The following is an 18,314-nucleotide window of genomic DNA, read 5'->3' on the forward strand; positions in this document are numbered from 1 at the left end:
GGGCTATAAAGATAAAAGGAGCATCATTACTGAGGAATTCTCTCAGCCACTTCAATTCATTTAGCCACTCTTCTCCAGGTGGTGACTGTGGAAGGTTAATGTGGACATTTTCTTAAGTTCTGCACCCTCCTGCATCTCCCCACTCCTACCCTCTCCCGCCCGCCCCCTGCAAAAATCCACAAGGAGTTGCAATACATTTCAATACACAACAGCCCAAACTCATTTGACAAACAATGACTTCCCCACTCCAGGTGGGAGAAGATGGCTGTCCCTTCATTCATCCTCTGGGCAGGTATGGGGTGCAGTGGCCTCCTCGGGCATTACCATGGTTTCATTTTTTTCTTCAATGGTTATGTGTGTGGCACTTGGGATCCCTTCTCCCAGTAAAAATCCCAGCCTTGTCAACAGTTCTTGAGCTGCCGGCGAACAGCTCGGTTCATTATCGGCCTTTGCTTCTGGAACAAAGAAAGAAAACAATGAAGATGCCCTCTGGGGAGTTTCAGTATCACATCTGGGGAGTTGGCACCACAGCTGCCTGTCTGGTACTCTTGTGTATTTTTATAAAATGCACTAAGTTTGACACTGTTGCCTGTCCTCTGGCAATACGTGCTCATTAATAGGCTGTGACACGTTAGGAAAAGAGGAAAAGAGAAACTCCAAGGGCAAAGGGTGAAATACTTGACCTGAATCAGAAGAACCCAGTGTTATTATCTGAAAGCTATTCTTAGTTCCATGTCATGTGAAAAACGGGTACGTCAGACACCAAAAGCAGAAAAAGGCCTTCATCTTCCTCTTTAAAAGCAGTGTGGCCAATGCCCACAGAAGACTGAAATAAAGCAACATGCAAGAGAGGCATGCTGGCAAGGTGGGGGCAGGACCACTTTGGTGTAAACTTGCTCTGCAGAACCCTAACCCTAACCCTAACCCTGCAGCAGTGACAGACATCCAGGATTCCAACTCAAGGGCTAATCACCAAAAGTCCAAGTTGAAACAAAGATTTTTAAATCCCAGTGAAATGTGTCCCAAGAGACAGGATCCAATAATACACCTTACTGTCCATCCAAATGTAGAAAAATCGGGCTGTGTTCTCAACATACTCCATAGTAGAGTTAGAAGCATCTTTTACCTGAACGTCGCAGGTAAAACTTCCTTTCTTATCTGACCTAAGGCTGGTTGTCTTGTTTTTTGCACTTAAGAAATTTTTATCGTTGGATTTGATGTAAATGCTGAGCTGTAGGTTAAGCTTGTGTGCAAAAGCCTAAGGGTACGTACTTAATTATGGTTGACAACATGATGGTCACATTATTCTCACACCTCTCTTACGTTTTAAAATCAGCATCCATCAGGGAATGAAATAATGTAGAAAGCAAACTGCTTACTGAAGTTAGAACTTAAGAACAATATGCAACTTGTGACAGTCTCTCATCATGTTTTGTTCATTCTGTTAAATTGTCTGGAGCTGTACATTCATGAACCAATTTTCCCTAGATGTGGAAATCTCCTGATAAGAGATAATAGGTCTTAGAAAAATACAATAAAGGAAGAAGAACAAAATAGCAACACTACCTTTGAGTTGTAATATCGGCACCAAAGTTCAGTGCCTTTTTAGGAATCTTGAAAATCATAATAAGCAGAGCTGAGAGGACCACCTGTATTATCCTCACTCGCATGAAGGACAAGCACCCCACCCCCTGCTTACTCTCAAAGGCTTCCAATGCTCGGGGTGGGAAGAAGAGCCCTTCACCAACGTGGATGGTTTTCACTAGCAGTTGCGCTAGAAAACTAGGGGTAAAATAACCCAGGCTTCATTGCCTGGGCTAAGAGAACCCCGGATCATTTGAGTCAAACTCATAACATGAAGGGGCAGTGGGCCCAAGCCAACAGGGTTAAGGGAGCCACCCCAGGGGCAGTTAGCCACACCCTCAGCCACTCTAGAGAGGCCCCTTCCCACCAGACATCTCAACCACATTTTGATTCTCAAGGTACACAGGCATCTGGGTGAGGAAGGCAGGAACCAAACCAAATCGGCACAACCCAGGCACACCCAAGGGCTGAACCACTTCAGAACAGATCAGTCCCACCCTCGTTGCCCAAGGCTCAGGCAGGGCGGCTGCTTTATCTTAGGTGGCAGCTGGACCAGAGGAAAAAAACAGGATGCCTATGAAAAGAAGAAGTGGGTCAAGGGGCAGAACACAGCAGTTTCTCTGCTCCACGCCCCCCCCCCCCCTTTCCTTTCGAAACAATCTCTATATTGCTACCCAGTTGTGACTGTGCCCCAGAACGGTCTAGCTTCCAGTTCAACCTGGAACACTCTGGGGAAGGAGCCAGAAACTACTCCCAGTTGGCAGCTGCTGTGGAGGCAGGGAGAGCAGCTGCACAGGCTTGGCCGCCACAAAATTCACCCTGAAGACAAAGAGCCTATGGCTCACGTGGGGCTCGCTCCAAGACCCTGTACCCTGTGTCGGTCCTGCAGGGAACAGGGGTGCCCCTGGCCCAGTCACTGCTGCCGCCACACTGCATCTGCAGACACACAGCCCAGACTATCAAAGACAAGTAGTCACCTCCCCCTTACAAGCTGGGGAGCAGTGGCAACTCCAGGTTTACTGTCTGAATTGACAAGACACTCAAATGCATGATTAACTTGTTCTCAAAACTGTTCAACCTGGACTTTGCTTCTAAGTTCCAAAACCTACTGAGGATTATCTCAGTTTTTGCATTCATTAGGAAACTGTGATTATTTTTCTTCTGAAAGCTTCCCAACTATCCCTTCAAATTACTCTCTCTTCTACAATGTCATCCCAGTGACCTCCCCCCACCTCAGACATCCCCTTCAGTCTGAATTCCTTAATCCACATCAAGCCGTCTGCATCTTTCCTACCCTCACCCAGAAAGCCTTCTTTCTCTCACTGAACTTTTAGTTCTGAAAGGACACCCGGGTAAAGTGTAACAATGACATTTTGGAAGAGACGAGTTGCTTGGGAACTCACTCTGAGGCACCTGACTATGAAATGGAAAAGCATTTCTACCTCCATAGTTCATCACCAAATCCTGAGATCTGAACAGCCAGAGAGGATTTTCTTTAAGCGAATTCTTACTTCAAAATGACCCTCCAAACCAAAATCCACTGGGATACGCTAAAGTTTCTTTTCATCTGTGCAGTTAATATTTAATCACTGATCAATACTGGCTGTAATGTACCCCAATACCAGTGGGATTAAGGGTTGAGAGGAAGACCTCATCTCTTAGCAATGCTTTACATCTCACAGATTTAAATATCCAAAGAATTTACAATGGCTGTATTTGGAGTTGAGAGAATAATTTGCTTTACTCCTTAGGAATCCATTAGGCAAGTGGAGAGTGATAGTACTCCCAATACTTTCAAAGAATCCTCAAATATCATACCATTGTGGAATATCATGTGGAGAAGGGCAAAGGGAATTTCCTGGATCACTTCCTGTCTGCCTGTTTTTAGCTAGTCACACCTGTTGGACAGTGTCTGGGGCAAGGACATTCAGGTGTGTAGTCCATGAACTGACTGGCTCCCCAGTTACCGCCACTATAACTCCAAACTTATTAGCCATTCCCTCGCCCTCCCCCACAGTCTCAGAGAAAAGGTCTCTTCCATGCTAAAGCTATTCTGGACCCTTTACAGTGTTAACCTCTCTAATTTCCTCACCAAGGAAGTAGCCAAAACCTACTTCTTATATGTTGGTAAGGCTCAAAAAAAATGTGAGCAACACCTTATAAACCAAACATCTTTGAGATAAGCTGCTATATCGAAGTTGGTCATTTGTCTTACCAATTTTAACACCAAGAGCCCCCTTTTTTCACTAACATATAATTTTCAGGTTCCATGGATTCATATCTATATTTAATGTGCCTACATTTCTCTTACCTAAAAAACAATTCTGTTTATATTTTTTTCTGTCTTAACTATTTCTGAACTCACTATTCCTTCAGAAGAACAAATTCCCTCCTTTTGTCTGATTATCAAACTGTTCCAACTTGGCCCACATTTACTGCATTCATTTCCCATCTTCTTAAAGCCAGACTGTTAGAACCGTGAAGATCCCTGGAGATTTACCAAAGATCATCCCATCAAGAGAAGCCTCCTCTCCACTCCCATCCTCCTCAAATTCTACCGAACTCTGGGCATTACAGACAATGTCCAGCCACTCACTAGCTGCAGGACCTTTAATATCAGCTTCCAAGACAGTATTTCTGAATCATGTCTGATAAATGGAAATATGGTCTTGATTGATGTTAAATCCCTTCCTCTGCTTCTACCTATCCATGACCTGCTCCTCACCCAACATCTGGTCTTCCTTGCCCTTTACTTACCAGCATTTGCCTGTTCTTTCTAGCTGTTCCTTCTCCTAAGCCATCAACCATTCCCCCCTCCTTGGGTCTCCCAAAACAGTATTTATAGAGGAGTATCCACCCATGAACCTGCACTGGTTCTGTTGGTTTCTAGACTGTAATTAAAAAAACATAGTTAACATACAAGTTACTGTTAAGCTTTTTATCTCATCCACCCCCTATTGAATTATCACCAAATCTTAACATTCTTCTTTCAAAATGTGTCCTGAATTAGACTTTTTCTCTTCATTCACCCTGCCTCTTATTTCTAAAGTCCTCAACTCAACTCCTCAAGTCTAGATAACCAAACATTTTGTTGTCAGTGCTCATCCTTAAAAATTGAGGACTCCAAAGAGTTTTGGCTTATGTGGATTATATATATTGATGTTTCACACATTAAAAATAAAAAAAATTATAATAATTTAAGCCCGGCCAGCATGGCTCAGTGGTTGAGTGTCAACCTGTGAACCAGGAGGTCAAGGTTCTATTCCCGATCAGGGCACATGCCTGGGTTTTTGTTTTTTTTTTTTGGGGGGGGGGGGGGGGGGTTAAAATATATATATATTTTTTATTGATTTTTTACAGAGAGGAAGGGAGAGAGATAGAGTTAGAAACATCGATGAGAGAGAAACATCGATCAGCTGCCTCCTGCACATCTCCTACTGGGGATGTGCCCGCAACCAAGGTACATGCCCTTGACCGGAATCGAAGCTGGGACCTTTCAGTCTGCAGGCCGACGCTCTATCCACTGAGCCAAACTGGTTTTGGCGCATGCCTGGGTTTTGGGCTTGATCCACAGTGGGGGGCGTGCAGGAAACAGCCTATCAATGATTCCCTCTCATCACTGATGTTTCTGTCTCTCTGCCTCTCTCTGCCTCTCTAAAATCAATAAAAATATATTTAAAGAATGATAATAATAATTTAAAAATGCATGCTAATGCATTTTAAGTTAATAAACATTACTACAACTTAAAAAAATAACTCTAATTTCCATTTTAAAAGTTAATTAATAAGGGTATTATTTTACATTTGTGCAAATCTTTTTAATGTCTCATTTAATAGAAGACAGCTGGATTTTAATGTCTGCTTCTACATTCAATCTACTATGTTATATTCTTTTTTTTTTTTAAATATATTTTATTGATTTTTTACAGAGAGGAAGGGAGAGAGATAGAGAGTTAGAAACATCGATGAGAGAGACACATCGATCAGCTGCCTCCTGCACATCTCCCACTGGGAATGTCCCTGCAACCCAGGTACATGCCCCTGACCGGAATCGAACCTGGGACCTTCCAGTCCGCAGGCCGACGCTCTATCCACCGAGCCAAACCGGTTTCGGCTATGTTATATTCTTTTAGTTGAAATATGTGAATAATTGTGGCCTCAGACAGATATGTAGTTGGGAAAGGGAGAAAGCTTTTTAGTTAATTATACATATTCTTTGATATCTCATCAAAACTTGACAAGTAGCTATTTCTTAAAGGTTAGTTCCAATGTTGATTCGGAATCCATATCAATGAACTTTTTGTACTCTGCTACAGTAAAATCCAACAGTCTGTTTTATGCTTCAAATGAATTTTTACCCATGCAAAATTTAGTAACATCATGCTTTGGGTCATTTCAAAAATACTGGTTTTGTAGATCTGATTTTAAAAATGTTGATGCATTTTATTACACAATACCAAAAATATTACATTCATTAATATCATCACAGACCTCAATTTAAAAATCATAGTAAACAAACTGAGAGACAAAAATCACATAATCATATCAATCAATGCAGAAAAGCATTTGAAAAAATCCAACACCCTTTCTTGATAAAAACTCTCAGCAAAGTGAGAATAGAGGGATCATACCTCAACATAATAAAAGCCTTATATGACAATCCTACAGCCAACATCATACTCAATGGGCAAAAAATAAATTCATTTCCTCTAAGAACAGGAACAAGACAGGGATGCCCACTTTCACCACTCCTATTCTATATAATACTGGAAGTGCTAGCCATAGCAATCAGACAAGAAGAAGAAATAAAAGGCATCCAAATTGGAAAGAAGTAAAACTGTCATTATTTGCAGATGACATGATACTGTACATAGAAAACCCCACAGACTCCATCAAAAAAACTGCTAGACTTAATAAATGAATTCGGCAATGTAGCAGGATACAAAAATTAACACCCAGAAATCTATGGCTTTTTAAATATACCAATAATGAACTAACGGAAAGAGAAACTAAAAAACAAAACAAACAACAACAACAAAAAACAATCTTGTTTACCACTGCACCAAAAAAATTAAGATACCTAGAAATAAACTTAACTAAGGAGGTGAAAGACCTGTACTTTGAAAACTACAGGACATTGAAAAAAGAGATAGAGGAAGACATAAACAAATGGAAGAACATACCATGTTCATGGATTGGTAGAATCAACATCATTAAAATGTCCATACTACCCAAAGCAATTTATAGATTCATTGCAATCCCCATTAAAATACCAATGGCATATTTCGCAGACCTAGAACAAACTCTCCAAAAATTCATCTGGAATAAAAAAAGACCCCAGATAGCCACAGCAATCCTGAGAAAGAAGACCAAAGCTGGAGGGATCACAAAACCAGATATCAAGCTATATTACAAAGCCACGGTTCTCAAAACTGCCTGGTATTGGCACAAGAACAGATATATAGACCAATGGAACTGAACAGAGAACCCATAAATTGACCCAAGCCATTATGCTCAATAAATATTTCACAAGGGAGTCAAGAGCATAAATAGAGTCAAGACAATCTCTTCAATAAATGGTGCTGGGAAAATTGGTCAGATACATGCAAAAAAATGAAACTAGATCACCAGCTTACATCATACACAAAAATAAACTTAAAATGGTTAAAGGACTTAAATGTGAGACCGGAAACCATAGAAATCTTAGAAGGCTCCATAGGCAGCAAAATATCAGACATGTTGTAGCAATATCTTCACCAACACAGCTCCTAGAGCAATGGAAACTAAGGAGAAAATAAACAAATGGGACTACATCAAAATAAAAAGCTTCTGCACAGCAAGAGAAACCATCAACAAAACAACAAGAAAGCCCACTGCATGGGAGAACATATTTGCCAATGCTATTTCAGATAAGGGTTTAATCTCCGAAATTTACAGAGAACTCATACAACTTAACAAAAGGAAGGTAAACAAGCCAATCAAAACATGGGCAAAGGACCTAAATAGACACTTGTTGAAAGAGGACATTCAGAAGGCCGAGAGACATATGAAAACAGGCTCCAAGTCACTAATCATCCGAGAGATGCAAATAAAACAACAATGAGGTACCACCTCACACCTATCAGAATGGCCATCATCAACAAATCAATAAATGACAAGTGCTGGTGAGGATGCAGAGAAAAAGGAACCCTCGTGCACTGCTGGTGGGAATGCAGACTGGTGCAGCCATTGTGAAGAACAGCATGGAGTTTCCTTAAAAAATTAAAAATGGAATTCCCATTTGACCCAGTGATCCCACTTCTAGGAATATATCCCAAGAAATCAGAAACACCAATCAGAAAGGATATATGCACCCCTATGTTCATAGCAGCACAATTCACCATAGCTAAGATTTGGAAACAGCCTAAGTGCCATCAGCAGATGAGTGGATTAGAAAACTGTGGAATACTATGCTGGAATACTACACAATGAAATACTACGCTGCGATAAAAAAAGAATAAACTTTTACCATTTGCAACAGCATGGATGGAACTGGAGAGCATTATGATAAGCGAAATAAGCCAGTCAGAGAAAGATAAATATCACATGATCTCACTCATATGTGGGATATAATGATCAACATAAACTGATGAACAAAAATAGATAAAGAGACAAGAGGCAGGGAAGGGGGTGGGGGTCAGAGATCAACCAAAGGACTTGTATGCATGCATATAAGCATAACCAAAGGACACAGACACTGAGGCAGTGGGGGCTTGCCCTTTGGGGTGGGAGTGGTTGGTGGTCAATGGGGGGGGCGGGGAGGGAGAAGACAGATGTAATACTTTAAACAATAAAAAAAGGAAGAAAACAATGTAACTAGCTGTCTAAGGATGGATGACTAAATAAATTGTGGCACATAACAGGGTAGGCAAAAGTAGGTTTACAATTGTGAGTATGCAAAACAGTTTATTTTTGTATTATTTAACTTTTGTATTGTTTATTTATACTTTTGTCTTATTATTATTATTTTCATTATCGCATACTCTTATGATTTATCTTTTAGGTAATGATGGGTGGTAATTTAACCTAATTTTGCCCACCCCTGTATATAATGTAATAGTATATGGCCATAAAAAAGAAGGCCTGCCACCTGTGACAACATGAATGGAACTAGAGGAGATTCTGCTCAGTGAAATAAGTCAGATACATAAAGATAAAACTGCATGATCTCTTATGTGGAATCTGAAAAATGTCAAACACATAGAAGCAGAGCAGTGGTTACTAGGGGCAGAAAAGAGGAATCAGGTGAGAGATGTTGGTTAAAGTGTAAAAAGTTATGCAGGATGAGTAAGTCTAGAGATCTAATGTTTGGCATGGTTACTATAGTTAATAATAATGTATTGAATCATGAAAATTTGTTAATGGAGTAGATTTCAGTTGATCTCCACACAATAAAAAATGGTAACTGTGTCAGAATATATGATAATTTGACTATAGTAATCATTTCACTATGTATATGTATATACAATAACCATGCTGTAGACCTTAAATACATACGATTTTTATTAAAAATAAACTTAAAAAAAGTCTTAGGAAGCCGTCAATCTCAATGTGACAGATGCAAACTCCCCAAAATATAATTTTCACTTGAAAGGTCAAATTTTACCATTGGCAAGTAATCCTGTCATTTTTTTTTTTTAAATTGAAGCAATATATTCATTTTGTGCCTTTTAGAGAAAATGTGTGTCAAATACCAAATTCCAAATAAGCATGGTTTATTGGTCATCCTTTCAAGTAAAACTGATGGCCCATTTAAAGAAAGAAAGAAAGAAAAAAAGACTGTTCAGCCTGCAATGCAAACAGTCACACCAGTGCTTTTCCTGGGGACAACCAGCTTCTTCTAGCAGGCAAACCTCATTTTATCCACACAGAATATTAAAATGATGAGTACTCAAGGGTCAAGATTTAATAACACTCGTTATTTTTAGTCTTTCATCAAGACATTCTTCAGTGAATTATTTTTGATGCAAGTGAGTGGTGGTGGAAAATATCCTGTGTGGCCCTAAAACAGCAGGTGTCCCTATCTTGGCATGAACTAAGGCATCAGAAGTTTTACCAATGATTCTTTACACCAGCAGTGCAAATCTCCTCACAAGAGAAATGGGAATACCTTCTTAGTGTTATTATGAAAAGAGTTTTGACCTTATGGATCCCTACAAGTAACACCTAGAAGTCCGCAGCCTACACACACTTTGAGAACCTCTGACTTAAGTGTCCAATTGTATTAAATTCTCCCTTTTCTTAAAAATAAATGAATAAGCTGTCCCGGCCGATGTGGATCAACGTATGAATCAGGAGGTCACAGTTCTATTCCCACTCGGGGCATACACCCGGGTTTCGGGCTCCATCCCCAGTGTGGGGGGGCATACGGGAGGCAGCCAGTCAATGATTCTCTCTCATCATCGATGTTTCTCTCTCCCTCTCCCTCCCCTTTCCACTCTGAAATCAATAAAAATATATTTAAAAAATGAATAAGCCATAGTCTCACACACTCCTCACCCTAATAACTGACCTCTCATCTTCCCTTACCTTCTCAACTCCTTGGGATAAAAACAGGGGTCGTGCCCCACCAATTCCACTTCCTTATCACCTACCTACAACACAAACCCATTCGCCTTCACAACTCTCCTCAAACATCCCTGTTAAGCACAGTAATGGGTTTTTAGAACAGTCTGACTCCTCTTTTGTTATTCCTGTATATTTTGACCTTAAAAATACTGTCCTGCAAGGGGCAAGCAGCGGCCACCATGAAAGACGCACGGAGGGAAAATCCATGGTTCCAGGATATGTGTGGTTTCACGGGTTCTTCTCCTGCCCCTTCGCTGGTGCTCCTCAGTCCTCTTCTCTCAATGACCTTGTCCTTAGTCTAACATATCTGATCTCCTCTAAACAATGGCTGCCCAGCTGACATCCTGAGCTCTTTCCTGAGCACCAGTTCGGTTTTCCAACTGTTCATTGGACACTTTTACCTAAATGCTCCACAGCACCTCCAACTGAACATGCCTAGAACTGAACTCAAACTGAAATGGATCGTCCCCTCTCCTCCACTGCTCTAAATGTACTCTCAAAGCCTGCAAGTGGGCAGGGGTGAGCGAGAAGAGGTCAATGGGAGGACAAGGGGGACATATGTAATACTTTCAACAAAAAAGATTTAAAATAAGTAAATAAAAAGCCTGGAAATCATCACCTTTGCCTCTAACAGCTCCTGGCCCTTGCAATTTCTCATGAATCTTCCTATTCATCACCTTTCTTCCCTGATCCTGTTCTAATTTGAGATCTTATTTTCTCACTTTACAGCCTTTCTCTGATCCTAGTCTCCTTCCTGCCTCATTCCATCCTATGCCAGGTAAATCCTAAGGCATAGGTCCAACCAATTAAGTGTTTCCTGGTGCATTCATGTGCATCCGATTCATCACACAGCTGGAATCAGTCAACACTACTTCCCCCCTCGCATGATAATCACTCTGTACACAGGGCCTTTAATCCGCAACCAGACTCTAAGCCTCTGTGAGGAAAAGACCTATGCTTGATAACCCGTCTCAAATAGCATCCAACATAGAGCTTTTCACAGCATAGGAATGTAATTAATATTTATTTAAGGAAGTAGAGAATGAATGGATATTCTACCTCTAGTCTCTCTTCACCACACACATACCAGGTGTGTTCCCTCTCTGTACTTTAATTTAATAAAACTTTACTTGACTATTCACCAAGTAGTCCATTACCATTCTAAGAAGAAGCTGAAAATCAACAGCAGGAGCTAGGTTATCACTTGTGAAAGGAAGAATAAGATCAGGAGAAAACAGTTATGTTTTATTTGTTAACCTGAGGAGTGGGTAGACAAATGCCATTAGTTTTTACACCTTTTTCATTCTCTACATCTTTTTAAATGCCTGGAAAAATAACCAAAAACATAAGGCATTGATATTAACTTAAACACAGATCTAAAAAAGACCCACACCTCCCAATAAGAGAGTTTGGCATTTAATGATTCTGCTGTTTCGTATGCGTCAGTTTTACTTGCTAACCAGACTGCCAGAAAAAAATGTTTAATTATATTTTGAGATTGATCTTCACCAAGCAATGACTCATAAGACTAAAACTTTCTCACCCCTCCCCATCAAAGCTTGCTCAAGTAGCTAATGACAGATTGAAGCCGACCTAAATGGATTATGGTTGCCCTTAATTTAAGAAACACAGCTGTGAATCCTATTGTAACTTAGTAATCCTCTCTAACTTATCTGGTTTTTTACTTGCCCTTAAGGCAAAGGTATTATTTTGTGGGTAAATGACATTTTCCCCCTAAACAATATGTTGTTTTACGATAGAAGGCTTATTTGTGAAAAACTCATTCTGTGTGACAGAGCCATTTGATAGGAAAAGAGGGATTGTATTTTATTTGAGGACCTCATTAACTCACTCTTTTTTTGCCGAGTAGAAAATGCTGTTCTTCAAAAATATTTTAAAACATTGAATAAAGTAGAATGTCTTTCCCTAAAGATGTATCCAGATGAATTCAAACTTTTAACAGGTTCTTTGCTTGCATTAAAAAAATGTTCATCTGTCCATATAACCACTTCCCAGGTGGCTAAAATATGCAACTTATATGTAACTGTAATTACTTATAAATTAGTAATTTCAAAATACTCATTGATTTTATTTTACTTTGATTTAAATTTTATACAGAAAGCCAAGAATCAAGAATTTAAGGAGCTACATGACCATAAAGCAAGGCAGCTAGCCTGGAGAGGGTATGGCAAACATTTAGGAAGCACATTTAGGAAGATATTTCATGAGTCTATGTGAAATTTTGAAAGCACTTTGCTAGGAGCTATTTCCATAGAGTTTGTTAGTCTGGTGAAGACTGAGATGCTATTATTGACGGCACCTGAAAAAATGTCTTAGAGATTTAAAAAAAAAAATGCCCAAAGGAAATATGGAAAGCATAAGCCCAAGATTTAAACTAAAACTTAAGTGATGAAATGAAGCCCTAGAAGTGGATCTGTACATGCTTGGGTCAAACTCAAACTCAATTAGCTTTAATTCAGCCCAGCCTCTCCGGTAGGTTCAATGACCTGGACATAAAATGTACATGTTAATATGTCAAACTTAATTCCATTGAAATTTAAAGGATTCCATGGGAATTACAAAACACAGCATCCTTGACTCTTTGTCAACTTGGATTCTGTTAGGCAACCACCTCCTCCTCACCTAACAGTTAACTCTCCTTGGTCTTCCACCAACACCATGACTAACCACACAATGACCTGTGCCCACAAATACGAACAATACCCCTTTTCCAAACACCTAAAATAGAGAAAACATACCCTTGTTTTTTAATTCTATGCAAAACTTCTGGAAACTTCTTATCCTTATTCACAGCCCAGGTATGTCATAATTTCAGATCCCCTGGAGACTGATGTCAAATCCAAGAGCTTAAGTCTTAGCAGTGAGTGCTCATGAAAACTGCAGGCAACTCCAGCAATATCAATCACTACACTTGAATTCAGCTCAGCTGGCGCCAAGCATAAGAATGCCTCCTCACCCCCAGAAAGACAGCCAATTCTGCCTTGATCAAGAGGAGGGAAGTTGACAATGGAAGCTATTTATAAACTATTTTCTTTGCCCAATAAAAATCCTAAATTTCTCCCCCATTCTCATTCTAGCAGAAGTCATAAACCCTAGACAGGAACTCTCCATCAGGGAGGAAGAGGTTATATAATGGAGGCTAGGCCAGCCAAAATGCAAGGGACATAACCACCCAGGATTACAAAGACTTTGGGGGTGGGAATGAGGGCAAAAGGTGGCAGGCTTATTCTGAAATGGGAAGATGACTGATACTTACTTTAGAGGAACAGTGTTTTATTTTTCCATTCAACACTCAGAACATAAATGAGAACAGATCAACACACGGACACCCTGAACATATGAATTCACAATGAAGAGGATCCCATGTATGTAGGATGGCCATCCTAACCAGATACCACCATGGACTTTTCTGTCTTCATCACCGCACTACCCTGCCTGTCCCTCAGCACAAATCCGAGTGTGAACCTCCTACCCACGCCTAATGACTGGGTGCCTGGCCAGAGGAAAAAGGGTGGAATTTCTCATGCCAACCCACACACACTACCTCCTCTTCCCTGTCCCACGTGCCCAGCTCCTGGCCCCATCTCATCCACCACCCATCCCAAACTCCTCTTCCCAATTTTCATTTTTTTGCCAACCCCTCCTCTCTCAATTCATTTTTAGCTTTATTTTCAGCACCACCACCTCACTCCATGTTCCTACCCACTCCCCATCACACAAAATGCAGACACAGAGAACACACACCTGGTGGTTAGAACATAAAGAGGCTGTATGCCCACACCCCACAACTTAGGAGAGCAGGGTGCCAGATGTTTCTAAGTGCAAATATGGATGCGTTTTCCTGTCTCTTTCAGCATTACTACATGAGCTTGTGCCCACATTGAGGGTAAAACAGGTTCCCTACGTAGGCCAGGGTTCCTTAACATGTTTATTTAGGAAAATAGGATGTAAATTCAAAACACAAATTAAATACCAAAGAGCTGTCAGTTGGGCAACCCCCTACCCCAAGAAAGGAACAAAGGGGTAAATTCTTAAATTGATTTAAAAAAAATAAAAAACTATTAATACATCTATGAAATGCTCTAAGTTTTTAATGCCTGTTACACATATTTCCAGATATGAGGGGGAAAGCAAAATATAAAATGTCTTCTTGAAAAGGTTTCAATTAGTTTGGGTTTTTTGGGCGTGTGGGGTTATTTTGGCCCACTTCTATATTCCCCTAAAGAAAAACTTTAGATGTTAAGAAATAAGCTTTCAAAAGCTACCAAATGGTTTTAAGTAAGCTAATTATTAGAAGCTTCATGCAGCTAAAGTTTCAGCTGCCCAGTGAAAGCCTGTTGTTGAATATTCTAAAACGATGGAGTACTAAAAAACAAAACAACGTCTTGGAAGCATTCTCGTGGCTGCTTTTCCATATCCCCCCATGCCAGGGAGGTCAAACTTGAGAGGAAATAAGAGTGAACCCTTAAACAATGCATATATACCCACTCAGCTATTCCTACACTATGCACATACTAGTAATTCCAAGAATGCACATTAGTGGAACAGACCTCTGTAACTAGCTGAGGGGAAAAAAAAACTCTCCCAAACACATTCAGTTTAGTAAAAGCATTCCTGCAAGAGGCACTCAAGTTTCACTCAGAAATGAAATGTCCTTACGTACAATCTTTGGGGGGCTTGGGGGGAGGGATCATTGAAAACAGATTCTTACCATTCTCATTAGGCTCTGTTGGCTGGGACACGTCTCTGAACGGGATTATAACTGCATCTCCAGGCACTCTGGGGCTTTCCACATACTTGGGCTTCCTGACGGGACCTGTAGTGGGAAAGATCTGAGTGTGGCTAATTTTTTCCAGATGCAAAGCTCAGCATGTGCAGTGTGTGTCCTCACCAGGACCCAAACATGCCTAAAGGAAGAGCCAGCCCTCTCCCCTCCCTTGAGCTCGAACACACACACACACACACACACACAGTCATCTCGGTACAGACACGGGAATGTCCAGCCTGGGCTGCCAAAGAAGAAGTGGGTAAGGTCAGTTTTAAGAATGTAAACTTGGACAGAAACCAAGCTGCTCTTCTGCGGTGAAGTCCCTACAGCTGTCCTCGGTGAGTGTCAAGCAAGTGATTTTGACATGTTCAAACCTGGACAGCTCATGGCGAAGGGTTTTATCTTTGGAATTTTTCTCCAACTGGGACAAAGATGATTGGGTGGCTTGGTCGCTCCGAAGTCAGAAGGCAAGGATTGCAAACAGCCAGCCTGTAATATCAACACACTCCGAGCAGCCTCAGAATGCAGGCATTTTATCAGCCTGTGACGCATGGCAACTGTGTGGGGCAGAGAAGACGACTGCTTTCTTGGCAGCTGACATGGCTGCCTGCAAACAGGCGCAGCAGCCAGTCTGGTGTGTGAGTCAGAGATACAAGAGAACTTCAGAGTCAAATCTCTCCCTTCTCCCGCAACCCCAACTTATCGGGAAATCTGGAATTCGTACTAAGACTGAATGGAACCCTCCCATGTTGCTAGGGCAATGCACAATAGCCACTCTGGAAAATAGTTTGGCAGTTCCTCAAAAGGGTTAAACAACGAGTTATCAGTTGACCCAACAATTCCACTTCTATGTGCATGTACATTCCCACAAAAATTTGTGCGTGAATGTTCCTAGTTGCATTATTCATAACAGCCAAATGTCCATCAACTGATGACAAGATGTTATATATCCACACACTGGAATATTATTGGGTAATAAAAAGGAATGGAGTTCTGATTCAGGCATGCCATAACATGGGTGAAACCTGAAAACATTATGCTAACTGAAAAAAGCCAGTCGCCAAAGACCACATACTATATGATTACATTCATATGAATGTCTGGAAGAGACAAATTAATAAGAGACAAAATATGAATGGTTGCCAGAGGCTGGGAGATATGCAGACTTATGGGGTGATGGCTTACGGGTATGGGACTTCTTTCTAGGGCAGCCGTGGGCAAATTACGGCCCATGGGCCGGATCCGGCCCGTTTGAAATGAATAAAACTAAAAAAAAAAAAAAAAAAAAGACCGTACCCTTTTATGTAATGATGTTTACTTTGAATTTATATTAGTTCACACAAACACTCCATCCATGCTTTTGTTCCGGCCCTCCAGTCCAGTTTAAGAACCCATTGTGGCCCTCGAGTCAAAAAGTTTGCCCACCCCTGTTCTAGGGTGACAAAAATGTTCTAAAATTAGGGTGTGCTGATGGTTGCACAACCTGTGACTATGCTAGAAATTGCTGTAGTGTACACTTCAATGAGTGAATTGTATGCTATGAGAATTGTATCTAAATAAATCTGCTTACCCCCAAAAAAGATTACCTATTTTGTCTGCTGCTTTGAAACATCATATTACATTTTGGTCCCAAATCCCACTGGACTCTCATTTTCCTTGATTGCCTGATGCTGAACGTGAGCTTTTAACAAGGCCACAGAGCCAGGAAACATTTCACACAGGCCAAGAGGAAGGGTGGTGGGAAGAGGGCCAGACAGGGGTCCACAGCTCTCCCAGCGGCTCAGCCCTGAGCCACGGTCCTGACCCTCTGGGGGCCTCAGCTCCATCACCACACACTGAAGGGATGAGTCAGCCTAATTCTGAGCATCCTCCTGTGTCAAACAACTTACAAATTCTGTTCCGAATGAGGTTTATGGTGAGAGATGCTGCCATCTAAAGGTTTCCTGCAAAAGCATCTCTACCACCATAAAAATAATCCAATGCCCAGACAGCTATATAATGTACCACATCTTAAAAAAACAACAACCAAACAAACTACATTATCAAAGAAGTGCATGGTACTAGCAAATACGGATATTATTTCCAACTTTGGACACCCTGGTTTCTGAAACCTTTTTCTCCTCCAGGATCCAATCTGAGATTCCACTGCATTCCGTGGTCTTTAGTCATCCTGTCTCCCTCCTTTCTCTTCCTGGCAATTCCTCAGTCTTGCCTTGTTTCTCATGACCTTGACTATTTTGAAGCCTACTGGTCGGTATTTTACACTAATTCCCTCAATTTGGATTTGTCTGATAATTTCTTGTGCTTAGACTTGGGTTATAGGCTTTTGGAAGAACACCACAGGGGCGGTATGCCCCCCTCATCACATCTTATTGAAATATCTCATGATTTCGACATGACTTTTACTGGTGAAATAACCATGATCACTTAGGGAAGTCTATCAGCTCTCGCACTATAAGGTTTTCCGTTGTCCTTTTCTTTCTTCTGCTCCTTCTAAGTGAGTCACTAAGTTCAGACCACACTCAGAGGAGAGGAGAATTAAGGTCCACCTCCCAGAAGAAAGAGTGTCAAGGAATTTTTGGATATTTGTTAAAAACACCACAGTAATTAGTAAGTGTTTGGGGGGAGGTACTTTGAGCTAACTTCAGCACTCATTTGTGGTGCCGCCTGCAGCATTTATTCCTGAGGTGCTCCAAAGGTGATTTTATCCTTTCCTCATTTCTTTACATGTATTACTTGGAATTCTTCTCTAAGGAATATCTGTCCACGTTAAAAAGGGATTGCTGTAAGGTTAAACTGGAATTGTTATGGGGGAAGAGGGAGAATATGCTCACAATATAGGTGGATGATACAGACTTCAAAACAAAATACAAAGCACGATTCAGATTTTATCTAAGACATACACACATCTATATAGGAATATGTGTGGAGGGAAAGACAGGGGAAAGGGCAAACTAGGAAACTAAGAAACTAAGATATTTGCTGTGGAGCACCCAGAAACTGGGAAGGGCCGGAAGAGGGCAGGTAGAAAACGGAACCAGGACAAATATGAGAATCTTTCTTCATGTTTGGTTTGGGACCTATTCCCTACGGTAAAGAGATCACAGATGTATCTCTCTCTGGTCATCTGCTCTTTTCTATTTAAAGTACTTAGGAGAGATAATGAACTTTATTATTATTGCCTGATTATTCGAATTGCCCCTAGGAGCAACTATGCCACTTACACAAGAGTTACCTGTAAGTTTCTGCTCACTTTAACTCTTCAGGGTATAGTAACAGCAGATCTAAAAAGATCTACATCCTGGCTTCAATCTACCTACCCAATACGTTCTTC

The 18,314-nt window shown here is 40.9% G+C and overlaps 1 protein-coding gene across 7 annotated transcripts in view; it reads right to left on the bottom strand.

Annotated features, from left to right (window-relative positions):
* The window catches only part of TANC1 (tetratricopeptide repeat, ankyrin repeat and coiled-coil containing 1), a 239,471-nt gene that overhangs the window by 74,883 nt on the left and 146,274 nt on the right, over positions 1-18,314 (bottom strand). For 4 of the 7 annotated variants that reach the window (XM_070422938.1, XM_070422936.1, XM_070422934.1 and 1 more), the window contains exons 4-5: positions 14,924-15,028; positions 325-455 (exon numbers count right to left, since the gene is read on the bottom strand). In XM_070422938.1, the coding sequence (XP_070279039.1) occupies positions 325-455; positions 14,924-15,028 (236 nt within the window). The remainder of the gene's footprint in view (positions 1-324; positions 456-14,923; positions 15,029-18,314) is intronic. The other 3 variants (XM_070422937.1, XM_070422935.1, XM_070422940.1) reach the window with 2 other exon arrangements.

Source organism: Myotis yumanensis, unplaced genomic scaffold (genome assembly GCF_028538775.1).
Source record: "Myotis yumanensis isolate MYYU_CA2020_CCGP unplaced genomic scaffold, mMyoYum1.0.hap1 SCAF_8, whole genome shotgun sequence".
Lineage (NCBI taxonomy): Eukaryota > Metazoa > Chordata > Mammalia > Chiroptera > Vespertilionidae > Myotis > Myotis yumanensis.